General features: G+C 38.6%; 1 protein-coding gene across 1 annotated transcript in view; it reads right to left on the bottom strand.

Moving 5' to 3' along the window:
- Positions 1–1,288: 1,288 nt before the first annotated feature.
- The window catches only part of UBL3 (ubiquitin like 3), a 55,009-nt gene continuing 31,657 nt past the window's right edge, over positions 1,289–24,640 (bottom strand). Inside the window, exons 2-5 of the mRNA XM_061457591.1 lie at positions 9,559–9,667; positions 5,824–5,910; positions 2,375–2,452; positions 1,289–1,971 (exon numbers count right to left, since the gene is read on the bottom strand). Coding sequence (XP_061313575.1) covers positions 1,919–1,971; positions 2,375–2,452; positions 5,824–5,910; positions 9,559–9,667 — 327 coding nt within the window. The 3' untranslated portion in view covers positions 1,289–1,918. The remainder of the gene's footprint in view (positions 1,972–2,374; positions 2,453–5,823; positions 5,911–9,558; positions 9,668–24,640) is intronic.

Below are 24,640 nucleotides of genomic sequence, written 5' to 3'. Positions count from 1 at the left end.
CATTCTCCTCCAACATTAAAAAACCCTCTTGGCTACTTCTTTTGACATCAAAGGAAAACAAAACTGAAGTGATAAATCCCATCAGCAGTTTTCAGCAGGTTTTGCATCCTCCCCCCCTTTCTTAATAAACCATTAGTTTCCAGATTAATAAGTATTATTAAAAGTAGTTACAGACCTAACTACAACCCTTAAAACACCACCAAAATGCACTACAATAGTCTTTTTATTTAGTTTACAGAAGAGTCTATCAGTACAGGTTGCAGAAAGAAAATGTTTAGTGCTATTTACAATTTGTTTTAAAACTCTGCTCTATACAAATTTAATTCTGATCAGTATGAACAATATTTTTGTAAATCTACTGCATATAAAGCATTTCATCAAAGCAGGAACAATGAATAAAATAACCTGATTACATCTGAATGATGTCAATCATTCAAAAAACAATTACACAGAACATCTGTAAGAGTTGTGGACACTTAAGTACAGAACACAATGTCAACCTGTGACTCATTTCTTTTAAAGGCTAAAGCTATTTATATGGAATATTGTTCTATTATACTACACGCCAATCTATATTTAACTTCTATAGTTATGTATTTTATAAGATTTTTATTAAATATATTCTACACATATTTGTAATTTCACGCAGGAAGAAATTCCTCCCCAGTGAAAAAAAAATATAAAATCTTTTATATTTTTTAATTTATTTTTATTGTTTTTACAGGTTTAAGATGAAACTAGCTCATGCTTTAGTGCTGTGCAAATTTCTTTAGCATATCAACGTTTAAATTATTGATATGAAATAAAGGAATGGCATCCTTTTTAATTATGTATGCCTTCAAAAATCAGCTTCTGATTTTAATACCATTGCAAGCACTAATACCAAATGCAGATTACTTAAAGAAACAAAACTAGTACTATGGCAGAGATTTTTCTTTTTGCTTTTTTTAAACTTTAATAATTCTTTTGAAGTCTCTAATGAGTAAGCATGACACTGGACACTAAGGTACAGATGAGAAAATGACTGAAAAAAACACCAATTGCCAATATTCAAGTACATAAAATTGATTAGTAAATTATGTTTTCTAACATTTATGCACAATAATAAAAGCCTATGAACTACAGGAAATTACCCCTCCCATATTAAGGCTAGGAAATGCACTCTCTGCACTGGTTTGTGCTGTCCGAATAAGCACTCAACTGACATACGAGATCAGAGTGCACGCAGTAATGAAAAATTCAGTTTCATCAGCCCTCTACAGAGTGCTTTTAAATTACAGGCACATAGTTTTGTTTGTTGCAGTGAAAATATATAGAGTTAGACTTGCTTTAGTTATTATTCTGTGCCAGTTCGGCCACCAAGGTTGACTTAGCTACAACTGACTTAACAGTTTTTCTTTTGATTTGGCCATAAGTGAGATTTGTTTTAATTATACTACTTTCCAGTGTTGCATTATACATTGTGGGTTATCACTAGGTGTCTCCAATATTGTTAGAGATTGTTGATGAGAAATATACTGTCAACCATATTTAGTGCAAATTGCATCTAGAAAGCTTGACTGGTTAGATCTGGTTAATGGAGATTTTTGTGGCAGCAAAATGATTCCTGCTATGGAAAAGAACACTTTAACTTTCCTGAAGATTGAATTCTTCCAAGAACTGATGTACTGTAAGATTATTCAACAAACAAAAAGTAGGAATTTAAAAAAGAAAACAAACAATGAAAGTGTTCATAGATCTTTCTCTTAAAAACCAAAAAAGAGTAATGAGACAGTGTTCATGTAATATTTCAGTTCCATGGATTTACAGACAGGCTCTTCCTACAGGTCTCTGAAGCAAGGTAGGGCCTCTTCTATTCCAGCAGCATGAAAGACAAAGACTATATTACATCACACTTAGCAGGTAAAGCTAACAGGGTTTACAGAATTACACAGCAATTGCTTTCTCCAGTTTTTTCACGGTTCCTTTGACCTGTGGAGAAAGGAGAAAGTTTTGCTTACATGTCACATTTCTACAGCAATTTGGTTGTTTTGTGTGTCAGGATGCTTGATACATGTTTGCCTTTGATTATTTTTAGTAAAAATATATTATTATAGACATGCATACGTAAGTGAAAAATAACTCAGGAGTAGTTTTTAATAATAAAAATAAAAGCTGTTAAGGTTTGAGTAAATTTCTGTATTCTAGAATAATGCTAAACCAGAAAGTTGATTCCTCAGTTTTCTATAAACAACATATACAAAAGCATTCCATTACTTGCTTCACAAAAGACCACAAGGACTTTTCTCTGCTATGAAATACCCCAATATCCTGTAAAATATCTGACTGCTTTGCCATATACTTGAGTAAGAAATATCTCTAGTGCACAGCTTACCTTGAGAGTTTGGCTCTGGCAGCGTCTCTCTAGCCACCAAATGCATCACTGTTGTTTTGCCAAAAGGAAGTTTTAACGCTGCAGAAGGAGAAAGGGAGACTTATTAACACAGTCGTTTTTCTTCAAAAACCCAACTGAACCTAGCTGTAATTGGATAAGCATTCTGTTCAAAAGTTAATACTGTGAGGTTTGAACTACTAACTAAACATATAAAGGCATTTCTGGCTAAAATTTTATAGATCAGGTCTTGGAACCTGATAATAATCACTTAAAACATTGTGTTCTTAGAAACATTATATTCCTGTTAGGAAACTTAGCCTTCCTCTTGTAAGTAAAAGCAGAAGTGAGCATTCAGACCAAGGTGATAAGCATTCTTCCTTGATATGGATGCAAAAAGCAGCTAATTCAGCCACTAAACTGTTACTCCTGAGACATCAAAACATGGAACCACTACTGCAAAACAGATTTTCCTACAACATACTTTGATCCATGGCAAAGATTTTCCAAAATAAAAAACACCTGCATCTTGCCTTTTAATACTGATCTGTAACATCAGCAGCTTAGGAAGCCATTACAGAAAGAGCAAAATATTACAAACTAATCACATTAGGGACATCTCTCACAATATCAAGACAGATGAAGAGACTTGATTAGTGAGCTGCAAAGGTTAATTATTTACAGTAAACTAGTACAAGTATACTAATATTCTGATTAACTGATTTCAGCAGTAGTTTGCATAGTTCACACAAGTTTTTATTAGCAATTTCCAGCTTCTTGCTTAGAGCACCATGACAGAACCTGAGCGCCCTAACCTTTTCTTGCTCATCTTCATTCTCTCACTCCTTTCTCTCACCTAAGCTAAACTTTTATTTCATTCCTTTCCCACTTTCCCATCCACTTTTATTGCAGATTTTCTATAATCAGAATTTACTTCCCCTCCCCTCCCCCCCCCCCTTTTAGTATGTGTATGGCACAAGGTTGGCTTCCCTTCCCCCCTCCCCAATAAATAAGGAAGTAAAAGTCACTGATTACCATTATCTAACAAGAAACTGAGAACCTCCCTAATTAGTATTATTTCAAAAGCAAAGTACAGACCAAATATTTAGCCAAAGGATGAAATTTCCTGTTGGAAGCTGAACAGACTCTATCTCCCTAGCTACCTCCCCAACCCTTCACACAGGCAGCACACAATGAAACAGTGTGGCTCAAGAATGGCAGGCAAGAGTGGCACAAGCAGTTTTACAAAGGGGTCCTGTTTTCCTTTACCACTTCCAATGCCATCCGCTCTACTGTTTTTGTAGTGACAGCCCATTCAGAGGAGCTGGCAAAAGAGATAGTTTCTTAAAAATAAAACTTCTCTCAAAAGCCAGTTTTTCCTATAAATTCATCTTTTTTTGATGCTTCTGAGTATCAGGAGATTCAGGAGATGACAGAGATATACGAGGTTACAACTGGAATATTACAACGTCACTGTCAAATGCAAATGAAACCAGACTCCTGTTAAAAAAACACCAAACTGTTTCCTTGGAAACTTTTGTTTCAGTGGTTGATAAAGTGACTTTCAGTATGCAGCAGGTACAAACTCCAGGTCAATATTTTTTAATCACCTAAAGCAAATAAAACACTAAGTGCTCTAACTCAGTTATAGTTCATTAAGCCAGAACAGCTTAATGAACTGTATTGTAACAGCTTAAGAAACTAAATATTGTATTTAGCGAGAAATTCCGCCCTGCCTTCACTCCCCCTTTCTCTTTCAAAGATAGCCAGTTCACTTCAGGTTACGTCTAATGAACACCACAACCTGAAGTAGTAGTCTTTTCAGGCTGCTTCATAAACTGCTGCTTCGCTTTCAGATGCATAATCTGGCTCTAGACAACTTCATTAGCACTGAAGTAAGCCAGTGTTTTAGGGAGGTTTGTTTTTTTTTTTTAAACTTAGAACAATCTAGCAAAGAAAAAATCTTTGAAGAACACTAATATACATGTAAGGTCCTTAGGGTAAAACCATAGTGATTACACCGCACGCATGAATGATTAGTAATGAACTAAAATGCCCTGAACCCAAGTGTTCAGAATTCATAGACCTGGGTTAACTCAAGAGTCAACAGCATGCAGCTGTTATTTTTCAGCTTAACTCATTAAACAATGTATTAACTACACTAAATAAATGATCAATGTTCTTTTAGATTTAGACAAACGTCACCAAAGGGAACAAGCACTGGTGATCAAGAGCAACACCTAGAGAGAGATGAATGGCAAAGAAAATCCCATTTAGCTATCTCCTTGCCTGGAAAAGGTAGGGTAAGAAGAGCAACTCTAATGGCAGAGATGATCCAGGACTTAACACATTTGTCTTTCAACCCTACTCCAAATGCTACTAGCTGGCACCTGGTAAACATACAAATTAAAGAGTGAATAAAAATTTCAGAGTTCTCACAGTTGAGTTGACATTGATCTTGTCTGGATATATAGCAGCATTAAAAATTGATTTATACGGAGAGTAAATCCATTCTAAACGTCCATCACTAGCCAACATCAGTAACAATAGAAAGCGAATCAATGACTGTATCATTCCAGTCACTTCATGGAAAGATCACCATATGCAGTTCAGAAATATTCTTTTCAAGTTCATCTTAACTTCAGAATTGCTGAAATCTCATTTTGTATTCTTTTCTCCTCTCTGTATTGTACTCAAGTACCAAATGCATGAAAAACCTGAACATACAAAGTGGAAGTATTAATTTATTTCTAAACTGGCACAAAGAAGAGAATCTCATTTTGTTTAGTCATTTACATAGTTGACATTCACACTGGCAACTCTTCTCTACAAAAAGAAAGATTATTGTTACAACTTTATGTCATATCTCCATCAAAGATACCCATCAACTATACATAATTACGGGGGAAAGCTTGCCACAAGGGGGCACAGTTGAATTGCATTTCCTTGGCATATGAAGTGGAGCCATTTACTTCTGTTTTCACATAACTATGCAATTGTATCCCTGAGAGAGCACTGGACAGCAAGAATGCTTTCCCTCATTCTCATTCATACAGTGTCTTCCTTCACTGCAGTAAGATTTAAAGTATTGTTTAACCAATTATCATAGTGTTTATCAAACATTTTAAGATACTTCAGACATTACACGACAAGGGTAGTGTAAGAGAGGTGGAACAAAATATTCCATTTTAGAAAGAAGAAACAAAAGCAGCATTACTGTTTCTTTATGCAAGAGGAAATTTGACTTAGCAGGTGGTACCCCCCAAAGTTTAACAACTAGCAGTAACAAGATGGAAAAATACACAATAAGATACATGTTACTCTATGCAGAGGAAAAATACTGTATAGCAAGCCATCCTGGGATCTTGAATAATAAAGTGGCATTTACTGCACTGTAAATAAATATCACCTTTGCCTGGCTGTAACATGCATAATGAAAATTATTTTCATACCTCCTAATGTCACATTGCCATGAAGAAACCTCCCTTGATAAATAAGCCGCAAGATATTTGGACTGCTGACTTGTTCTTCTTCCCAATCTGAAAAGAGAGAATTTTCACAGTTACATTGTAATAAAAACGCCTTTTGTTATTTCTCTCACCTTTACCCAAGAAGAAAACTAAGAATAGGCCTCCTGCAGGAAACAATGAAGAGAGAGCACAGGCTGAAGACACAGAAAGATAATTCAAGGCTAGCACTCCTGAAATCTGTTATTCAGAAACACGTCATTTTATGCCTACAAGTATAATGCCTACAAGTATAAATATTACTAACTCTACAGATTGCATGAGATACTTAGTCCTACACTAAATAGTTCATAAATGCAAGTTGCTTCCTGAGGTTTAATATCCACTTGGATAAAATTGCCTCCTCACTAGCCAACTAGCTGGAGCTGCTCTGCAGCCACAAAGATTGAAAGCACATGTGATGGGTCATTTGAAATGGGATTCTGAGATGACAGCCCTGAATTGGCTCAGCAGGCTGCTCAGCAGTGTTCCACAATGGCCAGTTCCAGCCAGTTAAATGTCCAGAGGGGGCAGTGACCTGAGCATCCCCCAGCAGTCACTGCAGAGAGCCTGAACAGAGGCTTCTCTCAGAGCTGATGCCGACTGACACACTGCAAGGAACTTCTCAAAGGATAATCTGTGGGTGTTTTTCTGTGGCAAGCAGTGACTCGGGAAAGCAAGCATGCATTTTCCTGTAATGCATTTCCTATAACGCTTAAGCCCCCTAAATAATTTAGGAGCTTAAATGATCTTTTCCTAATCTTTCAATGTTCCTGTCACAATGTGAACAACAAATAAATATGCGCTTTGCTTTCAGAACAAACATCATAAAACCTTGAAACACTGAATTTAAATGGGTTCTCTGGGAATACAGTGTCCTCTGTTTCTTAGCTGACCAGATCTCTGGCAACAGCTGCTCACAAATGTTCTCTCTCTCTGCTTTTGTGGTGTTTATATGCCAAAATGAATTATTCAGCATGGGATCATGACAAGCAACAGAAACCAACCTGTTCACTGGGAACATAAAATTAACATACAAGCACCACAAAATGAGAAGAACTGAAAAGGGGAAAAGGGGAAGCATTTAAAACAAAAACCATGGCTGCAGGGAGTGTATGGAGAGGCACCTGGTGTGAAAAAGCAAGAAGGCAGATGGGCAGCAGGAGCCATTGTGGCCCCAGAACACAGTGGCAGCAAGGCTGGTATCAACAGCAGTGGCTGCAGCATCCCAGAGTGCTGCCATGTGCCTGGTTTATAAGATTAGATCAAATTAAGCAACCAAAGCTATTTGAATTTCAAGTATTTCTACTCAGGGTCTGATTCAACTTTCTTGCAATTCAAGCACATGCCCTTTTTGCTATGCTGTCAAGTGGGCTATGTTAAGGAGCTGAATTATCACACTACTGGGGTGAATGACTTTTTGGAAGATATAAAAAAATCATTTATTTATTTATTTTTACTTATCTAGCCTGAACTCTGCCACACTATGGCTGTAAAGACAAATTCAGCCAGCTTATAATGCCATAATGACATAAACCAGCAACCAACAGAAGACAGACTACATTTTGGCACAGGTATTTGCTCACTGGTTCGCTGCCAATTTACCCATCCTTTTAATTTTTTGCTCCTTGGCTGGCAGTTTGAAACACTTCTTCCTGACATGATTTCAGGTTTCCATTTCCACCGATGACTAAATGAACCACGGAAAAGTTATTTACCTAGGACTTTTTTTTAACTTCAGCAGATAATTGCTGTGCAATTAAAGTTTTAATATTATTTAGAAGAAAATGGGGAGGGCAGGAAGAGAACAGGTAATCTACTTAGATGATACACGTTAATATAAACCTGGTATTTTCCACTAGAAGTCAAGAGATTCTTAATTCACAACTGTCTTGCCAAAAGAGAAGTTTGCCTTAATCCTGCCAGCATGTAACTGAGAATATTTCATAATCTCTTTCCCCCACAAGATCATGAGAAGTCAAATGGTGCTAAAAACAATCACATCATCTCTATTTCAAAGAAAATTTGGTCCTCACCAAGATTTCTCAGGCCTGTAGCAAAGAGCACTCTCAGCCTCAAAACAGCTACTGAGCTGATATTTGTAAAAACCCAGTCATTATTTTGAAGTAGATTTTTTCCTCAGTCTTTTAAATTGACATTATTCTTCTTTACACAGGCAATTAAATATTCACCAAGATTTAGAGAACTCCCTCAGGGCAGCAGCTATTTGAACTGAGGCTTCCATGTCCGGTTCTACTTTTCTTTTTCTTAAAAAGAGACTTTAAAGTCTGGGGTTTTTCTTAACCCAGAATCTGCAACCGTCAAGCTCTTCACAAGACTAGGAACATGAGACCGCATGTTCAGGAATAAACTTGAGTAAGAATAACAACAGTTCTGCCTTTACTAATTCAGACGAAAGTACACAGAGAGCACTTGATCATGACAACTATGCTGTAGGCACACATTAAAATATGCTCAGTAGCTACAAAGATGCTACATCTGTGTTCATTTCAAGGATGTGCATTTCAAGGCCAGGCTGGATGGGTCTTTGAGCAACATGGTCTAGTGGAAGGTGTCCCTGCCAGGGGGCTGGAACTAGATCAACTGGATTTCTTAGTGTAGAAGTGTTTTACATGTATATCTAATACTTCAGAGGATTACTTCAGGGAATACTTTCCCCTTCATTCCGTATTTTATTAAATACATAATGCTATCAAAACAAACAGCAAACAAGTCCACTGTAACCCTGTTCTTCCTGACCTCAAAGAGCAATTTAAGGCCTAAAATATGGATAATGAGCACTAACTTTTTGGCAGGAATTATCATCCACCATGCATCTTTGACAAAGGCACCATAGAAACAGATACTGCAATGTTTTAGTTTGTGTAAACAGTAGTCTTTTTTAACATAAAACAGTAACCCAGATGAAGTCCTGTACCAAAAGAAGCATTCTCTTTCATCATATGTAATGCTATGTCTGTGTTTTGGCTATTTTCCCATGAAATCATAGTCGGGGAGAACAGAAGCATTCTGTTTTTAGTGGAACCATTCACATATGTGAATACACATCTTAAGTTTTCAATTCCGTTTTCTGAAGCCAGTATTCCTTCTTAATACCAAATATATTCAGACAGACAACCCTCAGTTTCCCTCAGTCTTTTAGTGTCTCTTAAAATGTTCTTTTGTATTTGTTTTTGGTGGTTTTTTTTTTTTCCTGGAAGAATGCTGTTACTACAGATCTTTTCCAAGATAAGGCAATAAAGAAGAAGTAATTCAGCCTCAACTTCACTAATGTGCTCCTGTGACATGCCATGTTTTACATTAGCTGTCCTCAAATAAGAGGTTTTATATCTCCAAGATTTGCTCACACTTACTAGATCCTCTAACAAGATTAAGCAAGAAAAGTGTCTGAAGACAGAAGGAAAGAAGTACTGCAGTTTGGGGAAGCAGATTTTAGAAATGAAGTGGGAAATAGTCCAGACATCTAAAAATCTCCCCAACCGAAGAATCAGAGAAAATGAAGAACAACTGTCTTTCTATAGAAATCTGTGCTCCGATACACAATAAACATCCTTAATTTGAATGTTGCGAACAGAGATCAGTTTACTGGCACTTTAATCTGACAACACAGGGAAGCTTCTAGCTCACAAATTAAAAAGCCAAAGCCACAGAGCTACTCACCCATCGGCCAGTTATCATACACATGCTTTGCAATATCTGCAGCAGAGTCATTTGGTGAAAATAGGAACTCTTTTGTTTTCCCACTTACCAAGATGAGGCGCAAATTTATCTGTAAAAAGAATAAATAAAAATGCACTATTAGGGAAGCATGCAGGGAAGACAAAGTAGTTAAAGTTACAAAAAGGTGCCATTGGTTTTAGAGTAAGATTGATCCAAAGTGATTCAAGAAAACAGTTTGTGTTGAAAATAGTGTCAAAAGAGGTCAATAAAATGTTGTTGCTTACACATAATCTAGAAAGATTAAATTCTAACAGCTGGCATTTTTGATGATAAATGCCAGAAGATTCTGATAGGTAGTGACAGAATCAGCTGTGCCATTAAAACAAGCTTTCAGCAGAGTGTAAAAGAATTCCAGCCAAGACAGTGACAATGTATCTTCTTGAAGGGAGAAAATATAAACCTGAAATAACCCAAACAGAGAGCACTAAAAATATCAAAACCTGCATCCGCGTGGGCTGTGAGCCCCAGTAAAAGGCCTAGCACCTCCCTCCAGCATGATACTTGTCAGCCCCGATCTCACCCACTAAATTGCCTACAAAACACCAGGGAGTCAAGACAGCATCCTTCCTTGCTCCCAGCTGCCACAGAACTTGAATCCCTGTGCCAGTCTTCTGAACCCAAAACTTTGTTCCACCACTGTCTTTCACTCCGAGCAAATTAGTTGACATCCACATGCAATACAGTAATAACACCATATCACAGCTTTTCTATCATTGATTTCCTCTATCTAACCATAAGCATCTTCAGCTATTATTTTCCTCTTTTATTAGCAAGTTACTGAGTATAATGCCTTTTCCATATAGCATTACAATAACCTGTACAAAGAGCTCACTATGACAATAGTGACTCACAATGCAAAAGAGATTAAACTCTGGCTCCTCAAGCAACTGCTAGCAAGGTCACAAAAAGTGTTTGGGTAATTAGCACTTACCAATGCCCATGGCAAGTAGAAGTCTAGCTGCTTCCATGGCTTGGCCTACAAGCCTAAATGGCATCAACTGTTAGCAAGACTGCAGTAGCCTAACTGCTTGGATACTTTCTTCCAAATCACACTCACAAACTGTGGCTCTCATTTGAAGTTGCAACAAAGCTTTCCTTGTTGGAATTCAGTAAACTGTTGTTTTTTTTTTCTAGATCAAATATAAAAAGATTTACATTGATGCCCAAATTTTCAAGACTTCTACCATCCTGCACACTTTAAGGTCAATGAATAAAATGACCCCTCCAAAAAGCAATTCAGTCTCTATTTCAAAGCGTAGCAAGGATTCAAACAGTTAATGTAAAAGGGCCAGGTTGCCCTCGCTGTTCCCCATCAATGCCCTTCAAAAGCCAAGAGGTAGCTGTCTCTGAGAAAGCACCACAGCACCACAATATTGTATTGCACAGAATCATAGAATCAGCTAGGTTGGAAAATACCTTTAAAATCAAGTCCAAATCACTGCATACCATGAAATCATAAAACAACTTAAAGGGGAGAAGCTGCAGGAATGCTGTTTACACAACTGTTCATAAAATTCAGAACACACTTGGCTACAAGCATTAAAGTTCTGTGCTCTCTGATATTTCCAGAATGATTAAAGAATTATTTTCAAATCTCAACAAGATTTAGCAGGAAAAGCAAACCAAGTTCCACTATTCCTGTTTACTCCAAAAACCTGGCTACTGTAATTGAATTACGACTTCCAAATGTTATGCCTAAGTTCAGCAACGGCCAGACCATGTCTACCTATTGTTTTGCTTATACTGTCTTTCAGTTTAAGTAGTTTCCCCCCTTTTAGCTGTCTCCACTTGTACATGTATGGACAGCACTTACATATATAGTTTCTGTAGCTGGACTGCCCCAGACAAGCGCTTTAATCTTTCTCTGCTGTGATACCCATTTCCCCATTCATCCCAGGAGCCTGTCTCTGCACACTTCAATTTCTTCTCTTTTCTCCTCAAACCAGATTATTATTTCTGACACAGTTTAGTTGATTTTGCGATTGTATGTGTTACCAGATGGTTGTATAATGCCACCAGTAATTTCCTCTGTCTACTGGAAATACCTTCTGTGTCTATGTCCCAAGAGCACATATGCCTTCATAAATGCCCCATGCTTTTTGCTCAGTTACTTCGTACCCTTCTCTACTTTGATCCTTTCAATAATTCAGCCTGCATTCTTCTAACCAACATTTTGGCTGTAATGCCCTGAAGCACAAGGCTCCAAATTTCATACCACTCCTATTATTCCATTCCTTCCAGGGAAAAGAGGTGAGGTGGAAAGAAGTATTCTGTACCACAAAGATGTTTCAGATCACTCCATGTCTGGGCCCATGCCCTATGAAATCCCCCAGAATTTCAATGGAACACTTTTTCATGTTAAGAGTACTTTTTCATCTTCATGTCATCAAATTCTAGCAGCAAGATCCCTTTACATATACCTTTGTCATTAGATGAATCAGATAATGCAAGACTGATCTGACAACTGATCTATAACGATTCCACTAAGAAGCTCTGAGCTTGTTTCCCTCCCCTCAGCTAGGTCCTTTATCTTAGGCCCTTCCAAACAATTTCTCTACTAGATCGCAATTTCTCCTATTTAGCCAGCAGTTTGCAATACAGCACCACATCACTTACTGTGTACATATTCAGATGAAACTACAAAAATGTCTATGTAGAAAATAGGGTTTTTTTCGTCAAAAGTCAGCTTGCCAAGCTCTGCCTTTCAGAGGCTGCACTGCATTCCACTTTCTCTATACCTCATTATCTTTAATTATCCTTTAAGCATTAACGCATCTCATTACAAAACCAGCACAGTGCCAAAAATTCAAGAGTTTCAGAAAGCACCACAAACTGTTATTGTACTTGGGAATGGGCTGCCTGTTTAAGAAACAAACAAACCAAACAACCCCAAATACTCAGCAGCAGTGCCTGCTGTAGGCAGTAGCAGTGAGAAGCTTCATCACAAGTAGCCAATCTGCCTCTCACTCCAATCCCCCTGCATCCACTTCCTCTACTCTAACTGGCCCCCTCACCTTGCTCCCTCTGGCCAAGTAGTCACCCCAACTCTGATTTTGTGCAGGCTACCTAAGGATTTCTTATCCTTCATCTGTGTGTAGCTTATCCGTGGTTGGGATTATCTCTTTTGAAGATCATAACACTTTCCTAGGCAGCAGACAGAACACCAAACCATCAGCTCCCTAGTACTGTCTGATCTGGATCCGACAAGGAGATGATTAAAAAAAAACCCAGAAGATTAGTCCTGCTCAGCACTTAAAATATGGTTATGGCACAGCATTAATACAGAACTGAAGTCATTTTTCAGATAGCATAATATTAAGGGGACAGATTTCTTTTTATCCTCACTACTGAGTTTTGAGATTACCAGTGAATACAGAAAGAAGAATATCACAGAGAAATAATCAAAACTAACTCAGCTTCCTGTAAAATTTGATTAAGTGGTACTTCTGCATCTAATGTACAGTATAAGCAACAGGAAAAGATAAAAAGTGTCAGTTCCTTCTTCCCCCTCTCCAACTCCCCAAGACAGATAACTTCATAGTTCTACATTTTTTTGTTGCTGAGGAGCATTTCTTATAGTCCTACTATGATATATAAAAGGCTCATTAAGATAAACGGATAATTTTATGGGTATATGACAAAGTATGTGTAAAATGCAGGAGGAATATTTTAATTTTAAAAATAATAAACTGAATCACCAAATACAAGCAGAAGCTCAAAATAAATCCTTAAATCAGTCAAGCAGATGTTGCTTCAAGTGCAAGGAAACAGCTGCTCTAATGAAAGGTTAAAGTATTTTCTTATTTATAGTACAGCATGCCACTGACATTTCGTTTGCATGTTTGTCTATATATATGCACATATATGTATGTGCATACATATATAAAAGATATATATCTCCTTATATTTCTTAACTTTGGCTTGAATGAATCTTAGTCTTGAGTTGCACACTGCACTACCTCAAAGGGTTTGAAGCAAAGAATCTTAAAACTTGCCTTTAAATTTAGGGTCTAATCTCATTCCCTCAAGAGCACTGTGAAATTTAATGGCTTGCAACTGCTGTACTACTTACTTCTGCAAGCCTGAGAACACCACTTCAAACAGACTACAGGGGATCTGAAACAAACCTTTCTGGCAAAATGCCTTGCGATGAAAGATCATATCTAAAAGGAAAGGGGGGGGGGGAGAGCATATGTGCATACACATTTACTCAAAGAAAAGTGTAGGAAAAAAAAACCAAAACTTGTTTAGATAGGGAAGTTTTGACACAAAAGCAGCAAATTTTTTCAAGTTACGAAAGGATTCCTAGTAGTCTTAGCTACCCTGTATCCTATTTCTTGTGTTAAAAGTTAGCAAGACAGTCTTATCTGTTTCCCATGTATGCCTGAAGCCCCTCCATCCATGCTTGTCAGAAGAGCCTTGGTGCTGTGACACTGTTGTGATTCCCATGGCCCTGACAAGTTTGTTCTTCCACAGGCGTCATAACAACAACCATCCTGATTTCTTTTTCCAGACTACCAAAGCGAATTCCAGTCTTTTGCTACAGCAAACTGATAAGGAATAAATACATCCTCACGTTTATGCATTATCACAGCAACTGCAAGGTTACTGATGAAAACAGCGATGAACAGCTCCAGCATCAGCAGTAGGACTGAACACAATGTGTGGACCACATCCCCTCTACACAGTTGCATAATAGCACGCTCTGTTTGTGCTCTCAAGCATGCAAACCTCACCCTTGCCCCCCAAACCAACACCAATCTCATCATTACAGCACCACTAACTTCCCCATCAGTGCACTGCATACACAATAAAGAATGTCAGTGTAATTAAAGTGTAAAACAAAACCCCTACATACAGTGTAAAAGAAAAACCCTACATAAATTAAAAATATATATCTATGCAAAGACTGCTGTAACAACTGTGACCACAACTTTTGGAACAGAAATCTGGATGATGTATATGCAGATGTAGAATAAAGTGTGTTTTGCTATAGGTATCTGCAACGGAGTTTGTTCATTCTTTAAGGTGTAACTACAAACTGTCTTGGTGCCACAGTGCTTCTAATTTCACAGCTGAAGTTAAATAAGTGAGACGTCACTTAAAAGTGCAAGAAAGGAGACATTTACAACCTACATGATGTTTCTTGATGTTTAGGTGACTTCCCACCTATTCAGCTAAACAAGTTACTTTGTTATCAATTTTATACTCCAGCAGCAGCTTCCACCTTACAATTAAAATGCAGAGGACGGAAGTATCATATCATCTGTTATTCTACGCCAAGTTTAAACTAACTGCTTTTCTTCAGCTGTTTAAGATTAAAACACGTATACAAGCCTATTTCCACCCCCACCCCTTTTCTTAACAGATGTGAAACTGAATTAAAAACTAACAATGGACCAGAAGGGAAAGTGATAAGAGCATTCAGAAACACAGACTAAAGTTTCACTTCTCAAGATGCAGTACATTTAGTTCAAGTTCTTAAGTGTGAGAATTAAGTTTGTTCTCCAAAGATGCATCAGAGCTTTCTAACTATTCCAGGCCAAAGAGAACCTCACAGCACCATGCAGTACATTTTACCAACTCAATTCCACCCAAATTCTCATAGGTGGTTGAACCAAGTCTGAATAACGTAAGTGAAACATTACACAGGCAATACAGCAGGGACCTGCAGGTTCTAGAGTCCAGTTCACTCCTAAAGTAGATATATAAACCCATGTAATCCATTCTGGAAATACATCCACCAGAATATAAGAACTTTGCTTCTGACACCCCCTGGAAGACTGTCCCATTGAGTGGAGCTTTCTTCTGATTCCCAGCATAAGTTCATTACTGGACAGGTTACCTTCCCTGATGCCAGACCTACTTTGGGCTCTAGTTGTAATAGGCTTTTTTCCCCCCCTCGGGGTTTCGATGGGTTTCTTCGACATCTCCAGACAAGGACACACTTTGCTAAAATACACAAGCAAAGGTTTTCCTCATTAACAGGCTGCCCTTTGGTGTAATCACCGTCTTCAAAGCTCTGAAGCACATCAACAGAGGTTAAGGAAACTGGACTTGTATAGCCTAGAAGCCTGGTGGGCATCTGTTAGCAGCCTTCCTTTGCCTGAAATAGCAAGATAATGACCTCTTTACTGAGATTCAAGACAGAATAACAAGAGACATAAGTCATAAATAGAAACAAGATACTTTGAACTTGGTAACGAAGAAAATTTTTACCTCCAGTGACATCAAAGCAGTGGAAGAGGTCACCCAGAGATGCTTTGGAAGCTCAGTCCTTGGGTGTTTTTGAGACCCAACTGAAAGTTTGAGTTCATAGAATTGTTGGGTTGAAAGGAACCTTAAAGATCATGTCGTTCCAACCCCCTGCCATGGGCAGGGACATGTCACACCAGACCAGGTTGCTCCAAGCCCCATCCAACCTGGCCTTGACCACTGCCAGGGACTGGGCAGCCACAACTTGTCTGGGAAACCTGTGCCAGTGCCTCACTACCCTCATAGCCAATCTAAATATATCCTCTTGTCAGTTTAAAGCCATTCCTCCTTGTCCTGTCATTCCATGCCCTTGTAAAAAGTCCCTCTCCAGATTTCTTGTAGGTCCTCTTTAGGTATCCGAAAGCTGTTTTAAGATCTCCCCTGAGCCTTCTCTTCCCCAGGCTGAACAAGCCAAACTCCAGATGGTCTTCATGAGAGAGGTGCTCCAGCCCTCACAGCATCTCCACAGCCCTACTTCAGTGGTGACCCTGCTTCCAGCAGGTCACTGGACTAGAAAATTTCTCAAGGTCCTTTCCAAACTGAATGATCCTACAATTCACTTTAAAGCCAATGCACATTAGTTTTGATTCATTCTTCGTAAGTATGCATGAGTAGAATTACAATAACAATTCAGGGATTTATAAAATTACACTAGAGCCTCCTTAAATTGACTGCAAATGCCTCTCCATTTTCCATACAAATAACACAACTGTACCACACTCGTAATGCAGTAATCTTGCAATGCTCTTCTTTAGTCCAGTCATTTCCTTCAAGCTTGCATTACAAAATACTGCTTTTAACCATGTTGTACAGGATATTTTTATAATAATGCCATGAATTTTGCTATTAATTCAGTCTTTGAAATAATCCAATCTTTTCCATACAACACCATAATCTTCTGTACTATTTGTGCTCCAAATTTTCATTGTCAGATTTCATCAACATACTGATTTTCCTTGTGTCATATCAGAAACATCAGAAAGACAGTCCCAAAATTAATATAAAAAAAATTATACTAAGCATGACTGCCATCCTGACACTTCCACATTAAATGCTGTTATCTCACCATCCTCCCCACCCAAGTCACACACCATCAAACCCTGCCTTCCAAAACCAGTGCTGTCCTACTCAACATCAACCACTTACTGAAGTCCAGACCAATTACGCCTCTTCTGCATTTCCCTCATTTGAAAAACACTTCCCTTCCAAAGAAAATTGGGCAGCGAATCTATTATAATCTAACTTGTGAATTTTATTCCACTATTATTCTGCTCCTTCTCAATATCCTTCTTGAGGTGTTTATTAATTTGTCAGTCTCTCTCTCCAACCTTTCACTCATCTATCATGCATTTTATACTTTTAATGTCATCAATGTGAAGAAACACCAAGATGCAAATTCTTCAGATAAGCTCCTTACACTAACCCAGTACGCTTAGTTTAATCAGCATCGGCCCCCTTGAAATCCAAAGCCCTTGTGTACATGCCTATTTTGTTTGTTTTTCCATTTGATTTTAACTGTATCAGCTTGTGATTACTGGATTCAATGTCATTTTCTAAAGCAGCCTTCTGAAAATTTCCAGAGCTTTCTGTGATTTTAAGACATATCCAGAGTAATAATAATAGCACCTTCTTGGCCAAGAAACTAGCTGGTAGAGGGACTGAGATGCAGTTCAGAAAGGATGTAAGCAAGAAACATGAATCTGTAGCCCAACCATGCAAGCATTCTCATGAGAAGAGATCCTTGATTCTGGACTCATGTTCAAGAGTCACCTAGTAAAATAAAACAAACTTTAGTTCTTAGGAATCAGACTTCTAGACATGTGCTGTCACGAGATACTTTACAGCAAATCCAGGTAACGTAACTGCACTCCCTCAAGTGAACACTTAAAATTTGCATTTGGCTATACTCAAACCCACTGAATTTAGCTTTAGGTGCACAAAAACGCTTTGTTCTACCCTTACAATCCCTGGCACCTATAATAAATTTAATTCCTATCAGGAAAAAAAATGGGCATTGAATACGAAGTTGCATAAATTGTCAGCATGACTAAAAAAAGATCCAGCTTCATTACTAGCTGGCTAAAAAAACCTGTGTCATTCATTCAAAGCCACACCACTTGTGGAAGTAGGGCAATCCCACATGACACCCTCCATCCTGGTTTTGGCTCGGATAGAGTTGATTTTCTTCTCAGTAGCTGGTGCAGTGCTGTGTTTTGGCTTCAGTCTGAGAACAATGCTGATAACACATCAGTGTTTTTAGTTGTTGCTAAACACCTGACCCAAACTAACCAAAGGGGTATACCATACCACAGCACATCTACTTTCTCAAACAGGAATGGCTAAGGATGCTTTGCACTGCTAAAGAATTAGTTACCAAATTTCAGAGAAGTTTGAAGTGACGGGTGAAAGAAAACCAATAGGAAGTGTTATCAAATTTTATTTAGAAGAAGAAAAAGAAAAAGCAAAGTCCCATAAGTATTTAACTCGATAGCTATACTAGACCTAGCTGTCTCTGTGGAAACCATGACATTCTTTAGCTTAAAATAATATTGCTTGGTCACACTTCATGCATTCCCTCATGCCAGTTCAAATAACACAGGAATAATGGCAGTATATTCTTCAATATCCTCTTACGAGTTAGAGGGTTACCTTTTAAGAAGAAAAATCTATGACCCACTGTTCTTCAAAATAAATTAATACAGAAGCTATAAAGTACAAGTAGATCATGATGGATTTCAGTGGAGTTTACACACTATTTCCTTTACTATCCTGGGGCAAGGCTGCAAGGGGAGAGGGGTAAGGTTAACTCAACACATCAAAGCATCAGCTGGAGCTAGTGAAGGATCTTCACTGAAAATCAATTTTAATATAAAAGTAAAGAAACCTTTTATTGAAACATACAGATCTCATCCGTAACAGATTTTTCTATAATTTGTTGAAATAAGAGATGCAAGTACCCACTCAGGCATCATTTCTGTCCCAGCAGTACAAGATAATGGAGGCACTCCATCACCTGAAATAATGGGAGCACTCAAGTATCTGGTCTTCCCAGCTCAAATGGCATTTTGTCTACTGAATCCCAGATGCTTGCTTTAATCACAGGGTACAGAATTAACCTGCCTACTACTAGCCCCCAAGTGAACCCACTCAGACAGGAAAATTCAGAGAAAGACCTACTCACCTGCACATGCAAAATACATTTCTCTTACATTATGACAGAATTGACAAAGTCCATCATAACTGCGATGCGTAAACTACAACATACAGTAGACCATGTTTGGAACTGAGCTTTAAAATAAATAGGTAGCAAAAATGGCAGAAAGACTTAACCACAATGGCATCCAAGCTTCTCACTTTTGAAGCTGATCCTTTCAACCCAGTGTTGGAGTAAGTGCATTTTTTTCTTTGAAATAAAGTGACTAAAATACAAAACAGAGAAACTGATACACTCCAGTTAAGACAAAATTTTGGTAGAGATCATTTAGCCATCAGTATACCATGCTGAACCAGTCATTTCAAAGCACAAGAGTGGAAATAATAAAACTGCATCAAATATCAATGCAGACATGAGAGGCTTATGCTTGCAGACTGAAAAGGTCAGCTCTGGTGAGTACAGTCACAGCAAGATGGTAGTTAAAGCTTAGAAATCCACTACACAAACATGAATAATGATAACGATATGCACTTATCTGAATTCGGATTTAATTCTGATATAACTCAGCATTTATTCTACTGTATTCTGTAGAGAGAATATTTACATAATATTTTAAAATTTTATTTAGGACAGCTCTATACAATCTTTAAAAAGGGAGCTGCAACACCTGCAGGTTTGTGAATGCTCATTTTGTGAACTGCCTAACATCTCATATTTGAAAATAAACACTACTGCTTCTAACGCAGAAAATACAATTCCATGGAACAGGTTTCACACATAGCTGCTTTTTCCAAGTCCAAGGAGCAGACACTCTCCACCCCTACTTAGTCCCCAGTCAATAATTTTTTCCTATCTTTAACCAATTTTGTGGGACTCAGTTTGATTTAACCCACATTCCTAGAAGTTTCAGATGCAGCTGTTCCATGGTTACAAAGAATAAACTAATGATACGCATGGAGGAGTATATTGAATACCCTGTCTGTGCACCGTGAGAAAACTGAGGCAGAAACCTGAGTCTCCTGCTGCATTAACAGACATTTCAAAACCTGCATACACTATACCTAAGACTGGGAGGTATTAACAGTTTTATAACCACAGCAGGTCAGTGAGACCATAAACAAAGATGAAAGTGATCTTTCAGTTATAGCCTGGATGAAAACAAACATCAGCTTCAACTTGACCAGAAATAACATTTAGAGAGGAAAAAAACAAAAAAGAACCCACAACAAAATGAAGACAAAGAAAACATTAAGAATTGTCCTGGGTTCAGCAGCAGCAGTCATTTTTTCTCCTTAGTAGCTGGGGCAGTGCTGCGTTTTTGACTTTTGGCCTGGGAACAGCGCTGATAACAGAGATGTTTTTAGTTACTGCTCAAATGTTTAGTCTGACCAAGGACTTTGTGAGTCTCATGCTCTGCCAGGGAGGAGGGAAATCTGGGAGGAAGTAGAGACAGGACGCATGAACCAAACTAGCCAAAGAAGTATTCCATACCACAGCACATCATGCCCAGGATGTAAACTGGGGGGAGTTACCCGGAAGGGCTAGGGCACTGTGGGGTTTGACTAGGTATCACTCACTACTCTGTGTCCTGGGTTCAGCGATCACTGAATGATCACTCACTTCCCCCCGTTCTTGCCCTCCCCCTACTCCCAGAGGGCCAGAGAGGAGAATCGAAAAGAATGCAACTCACACGGGTTGAGATGAGAACAGTTTAGTAACTAAGGTATAACACAAATCACTACTGCTACCACCAACGATAATAATGATAAAGGAAATAACAAGGGAAGAGAATACGACATCTCACCACCAGCCAACCAATTATAACCAATAACTCGCCCCACCCCACCAGACCAAGCACCCACCGATACCTCCTCCAACCCTGCAGTCTCCAAGCCCTTCCAGGTCACTCCCAGTTACATCCTGGGCATGACGTGCTGTGGTACGGAATACCTCCTTGGCTAGCTTGGGTCAGGTGTCCTGTCTCTGCTTCCTCCCGGCTTTCCCTCCTCCCTGGCAGGGCATGAGGCCCACAGAGTCCTTGACCAAACCAAAACATCATTGTTATCAGCTCTGTTACCGAGCTGAAAGTCAAAACACTGCACTGCACCAGCTACCAAGGAGAAAAATGACTGCTACTGCTGAACCCAGAACACTCGGTCAGGCTGGGTATTATCGTTTGGCGGGTGGTATTGTATTCTCTTTCTCTTTCCTTTATCATTATTATTATTGGTGGTATCAGAGTAGTGATTTGCGTTATACCTTAGTTACTAAACTCAACCCATTCTTATCTCAACCCGTGGGAGTTGCATTCTTTTGATTCTCCTCCCAATTCCTCCAGGAGCAGGGAGGAAGAAAAGGGGGGGGGGGAGTGAGAGCGCAACTGCGTGATTTATGGCTGACTGGGTTTAAACCACGACAACAATACAGGAAAAAATCTGACATTTCAAGGGAACTGCTATTAACTTGGGGCAAGTAGCACATTGTCATGGATATCATCTAGCTCCACATGCTAGTTTTCCAGGGAAATAAGTCAGGGTTTTGAGGGGGGTTCAGTTTTAGGTTTTGGTTGGTTTGTTTGTTGGTTTGTTTGGGTTTTTGTTTGTTTGGGGTTTTTTTTGAGTTTTTTAATTATTCTTCTTCCATTTTGAAATCATAGGATGGTTAGAGTTGGAAAGAACCTTAAGATCATCTAGTTTCAATCCCCCTGCCATGGGGGATTACATCACTAGACCATGTCACACAAGGCTCTGTCCAGCCTGACCTTCAGCACAGCCAGAAATGGAGCATTTATGACTTCTTTGGGCAACAACGGAAGGGGGCCTACAAGGATGCCAAGAGGGACTCTTCATCCGGGGCTGTAGTAGCAGGACAAGGGGTAATGGCTTTAAACTTAAACAGCGGAAGTTCAGGTTAGATGTAAGGAAGAAATTCTTTACTGTAAGGGCGGTGAAACACTGGAAAAGGAGTTTTAAAAAGTGATTTCTCATTTTAAGTTGTTTAAACACAAGAAACTTTATCAGCCTCTCTGCATTCCCGAGTTACTCTTTACTGGAGAAGTCCAATTGCTCCTCCTCCTGCTCCAACTTTCTATGATGTGAGACAGAAAAGCAATTAAGGAGCACTTCAAAGCTAGTGTGTATATATTCATTTTTCAGTTCCCACCAAAATGGCACAAGTAACCAATTTCAAAAATTCCTTGGAAAATCTTTAAGTAAGGAAAAAATGCATTTATCTTAATAGTAAAAAAAACCCCAAACAAACCCCAAGCCCTCACCACTTTCTTGGAAAGGAAAGGTCCATCCTTTAGTCCCTTATGAGAGCATAAAGATTCACGAGATGATACTTCTGCTCAGGAACAAATTAATCTCCAACACAAGGCCTATTTAAAAAATGTGCTACTACTCCTCAGTCCTCAAAAAGGGACAGTGACAAAGTACAAAAATAGCCTGACTTAGAGCAGAAAAGAAATAAAGGAAGAACAACGAAACAACCTTCTGAATACAACTTTGTCTTCTATTTTCTCTTGCAGTTAAGTGTTGCATTACATTGTTTTAATGCAGTTTACTTCGCAGTACAAAAAACACACTGTGACTATTTGCCATTTAAACTAGACACAGCTTGAAAAATTCTAATTATACCTAAAGACAAACCAAGTGGAATGTGGTGCCCTGAATGCACCTTGTATCAGCTTTAAGCTATTAATAAGAACATAGTATGATAAAAAAAAAAACAACTTCAAGATTTTCAGGACCTATGTCCCACTGGGAACTTCAGCAACAGGACACAAGTTTGCATCTTCTCACTCTAGAGTCATTTGGGTACTCTGCTGACAGGCTCTTCACCTTGTACGATTCTGTATCTTGATCAGCACTAAAATACTACATTTTTCAACCCCTAAGAGAAGGTGTCAAAAACAAAATGGAAAAAGTCTTAAATATCTTTTAAAACACGAAAGAGGCAAAGAGCTGCACCCTGACTTAGAGATGTATTTCAGTTCACTTGGGTGGAAACACCACAAAATTAATGTTTTATCATTAGCTACTGATTCCTAGCTTCTCCCCACTTACTGTGTACCATGGCAGGCAGCCAAAATTTTGCCATTTCAGAGTACTATCTAAATCACTGAGCTGTGATAATTAAAGGCAAGAGATGGGGCATTATATATTTTTGTCTCTGATGCAAAAGATAGTTCAAATTTTAATCAAAATGGATGTTCAATAACCACAGATCTCGTTTACTCCAGCAAAAGCAAGCGGCTTGAATATGAATGAGAACAGAACCTTTTCTAATTGTTTTCCTCCTAAAATAGCCCAGAGAAAACACTGAATTATGTGATGAGATCAAAGGCTGTGATGCGGATGCCAATTTATTCAGAATGCAACTTTTCAAGAGCAAACAGCTTGACCTTGACCTGTGCCTGTACTTCTCGGAACAGAATAATGAACACTCTTTACCTTCCATTTTTCCTTTCCTCAATGAGTTGCCCTTAATGTTCAACAAAAATGTAAGACATGTTGATAGAAAGCTTACATGGTTTTGTTCTATTTAAACATTATGGCACTAATTCATCCTCAGGCTAAGCCTGCTGAAGTTAACTGACTGAAGTTAATGGAGTGATATTGCAGGTAAAGTCTGATCCAGTTATTTACTGTGCTCTGCAATCACTATTGAATACCAAAAGGCACAGCTTATCCACCTTTCTGTTACTGCATGCTTGTCAAGTGCTTGTGTTCTCCCAACCAGCTGGCAGTCTAAGAGTAATTCTCATCCTATTTCCATCATGAAAAGCACTAGTGCGTCCAGCCTGTCTACTAATGACTAAAACAGTTAAAGGTGCCCTTTCATTTTGGCCTCTTAACAATAGCTTCTCTGGTATTGTTAAGCCTTCTGCAGAGTCAGAAACATACAATTTACCAGTTGTTAGCTTACAGCTCAACTTCCTCAGATGATCCAGTTCCTGATCCCCTTATGTATACCACACAGTTCTGTCAAGTACTTGCCACCACAATAGTCAAGCAGCACCTCCAAAGCAGACTGCATCTGCCTGGCAAGGCACCTTCACCATTTTCATCCACAAAAATGTGTTCTCCTCAAAGAAAATTAAGATTTTATTGGAGGGGTGGGAGGGAAGCTTTTCAGAGAGCACACATTTACCACATTTAATACCTTTTTCCTTTCTTCGTCTTGTGTGTCCAGAGTCTACACAAAAAGCATTGACTTACATACAGATGTTTCACCCCAGCCCTCCAGAAAAATCTATCTACATACAAATATAAAAAGCACAAATTTAATAGGCAATTGATATTCAGGCATCTTCTAAGCATAAGTATCATCTTGATCTAGGATCTCACCAAACACTTAGCAGGAGGGGAGAATAGTGATGTCTTCTTGAAGGCCTTACAGTCTTTTAATTGGTAGCAATTATAGGCAACACCAGTCATGGCTCTCACTTCTTACTGCATCAACAACTACATTTTCACAAGCCATCTGCTCTGTGTCATAGTGAGTAAGTTTGCCCCAGATTCACAGAAGCCAACATGTGTTCTAGCTTGCATCTTAATTATGGTTTACAAATCACTATGTATGGATAACTACAGAGGTATGTTACTGAAA

The sequence above is a fragment of the Pezoporus flaviventris genome, unplaced genomic scaffold, assembly GCF_033815535.1.
Source record: "Pezoporus flaviventris isolate CSIRO_AGI_PZ_B2104156 unplaced genomic scaffold, CSIRO_AGI_Pfla_v1 ptg000025l, whole genome shotgun sequence".
Lineage (NCBI taxonomy): Eukaryota > Metazoa > Chordata > Aves > Psittaciformes > Psittacidae > Pezoporus > Pezoporus flaviventris.
The sequence above is the reverse complement of the archived record's forward strand: the minus strand, read 5'-3'. Positions and strand labels throughout refer to the sequence as shown.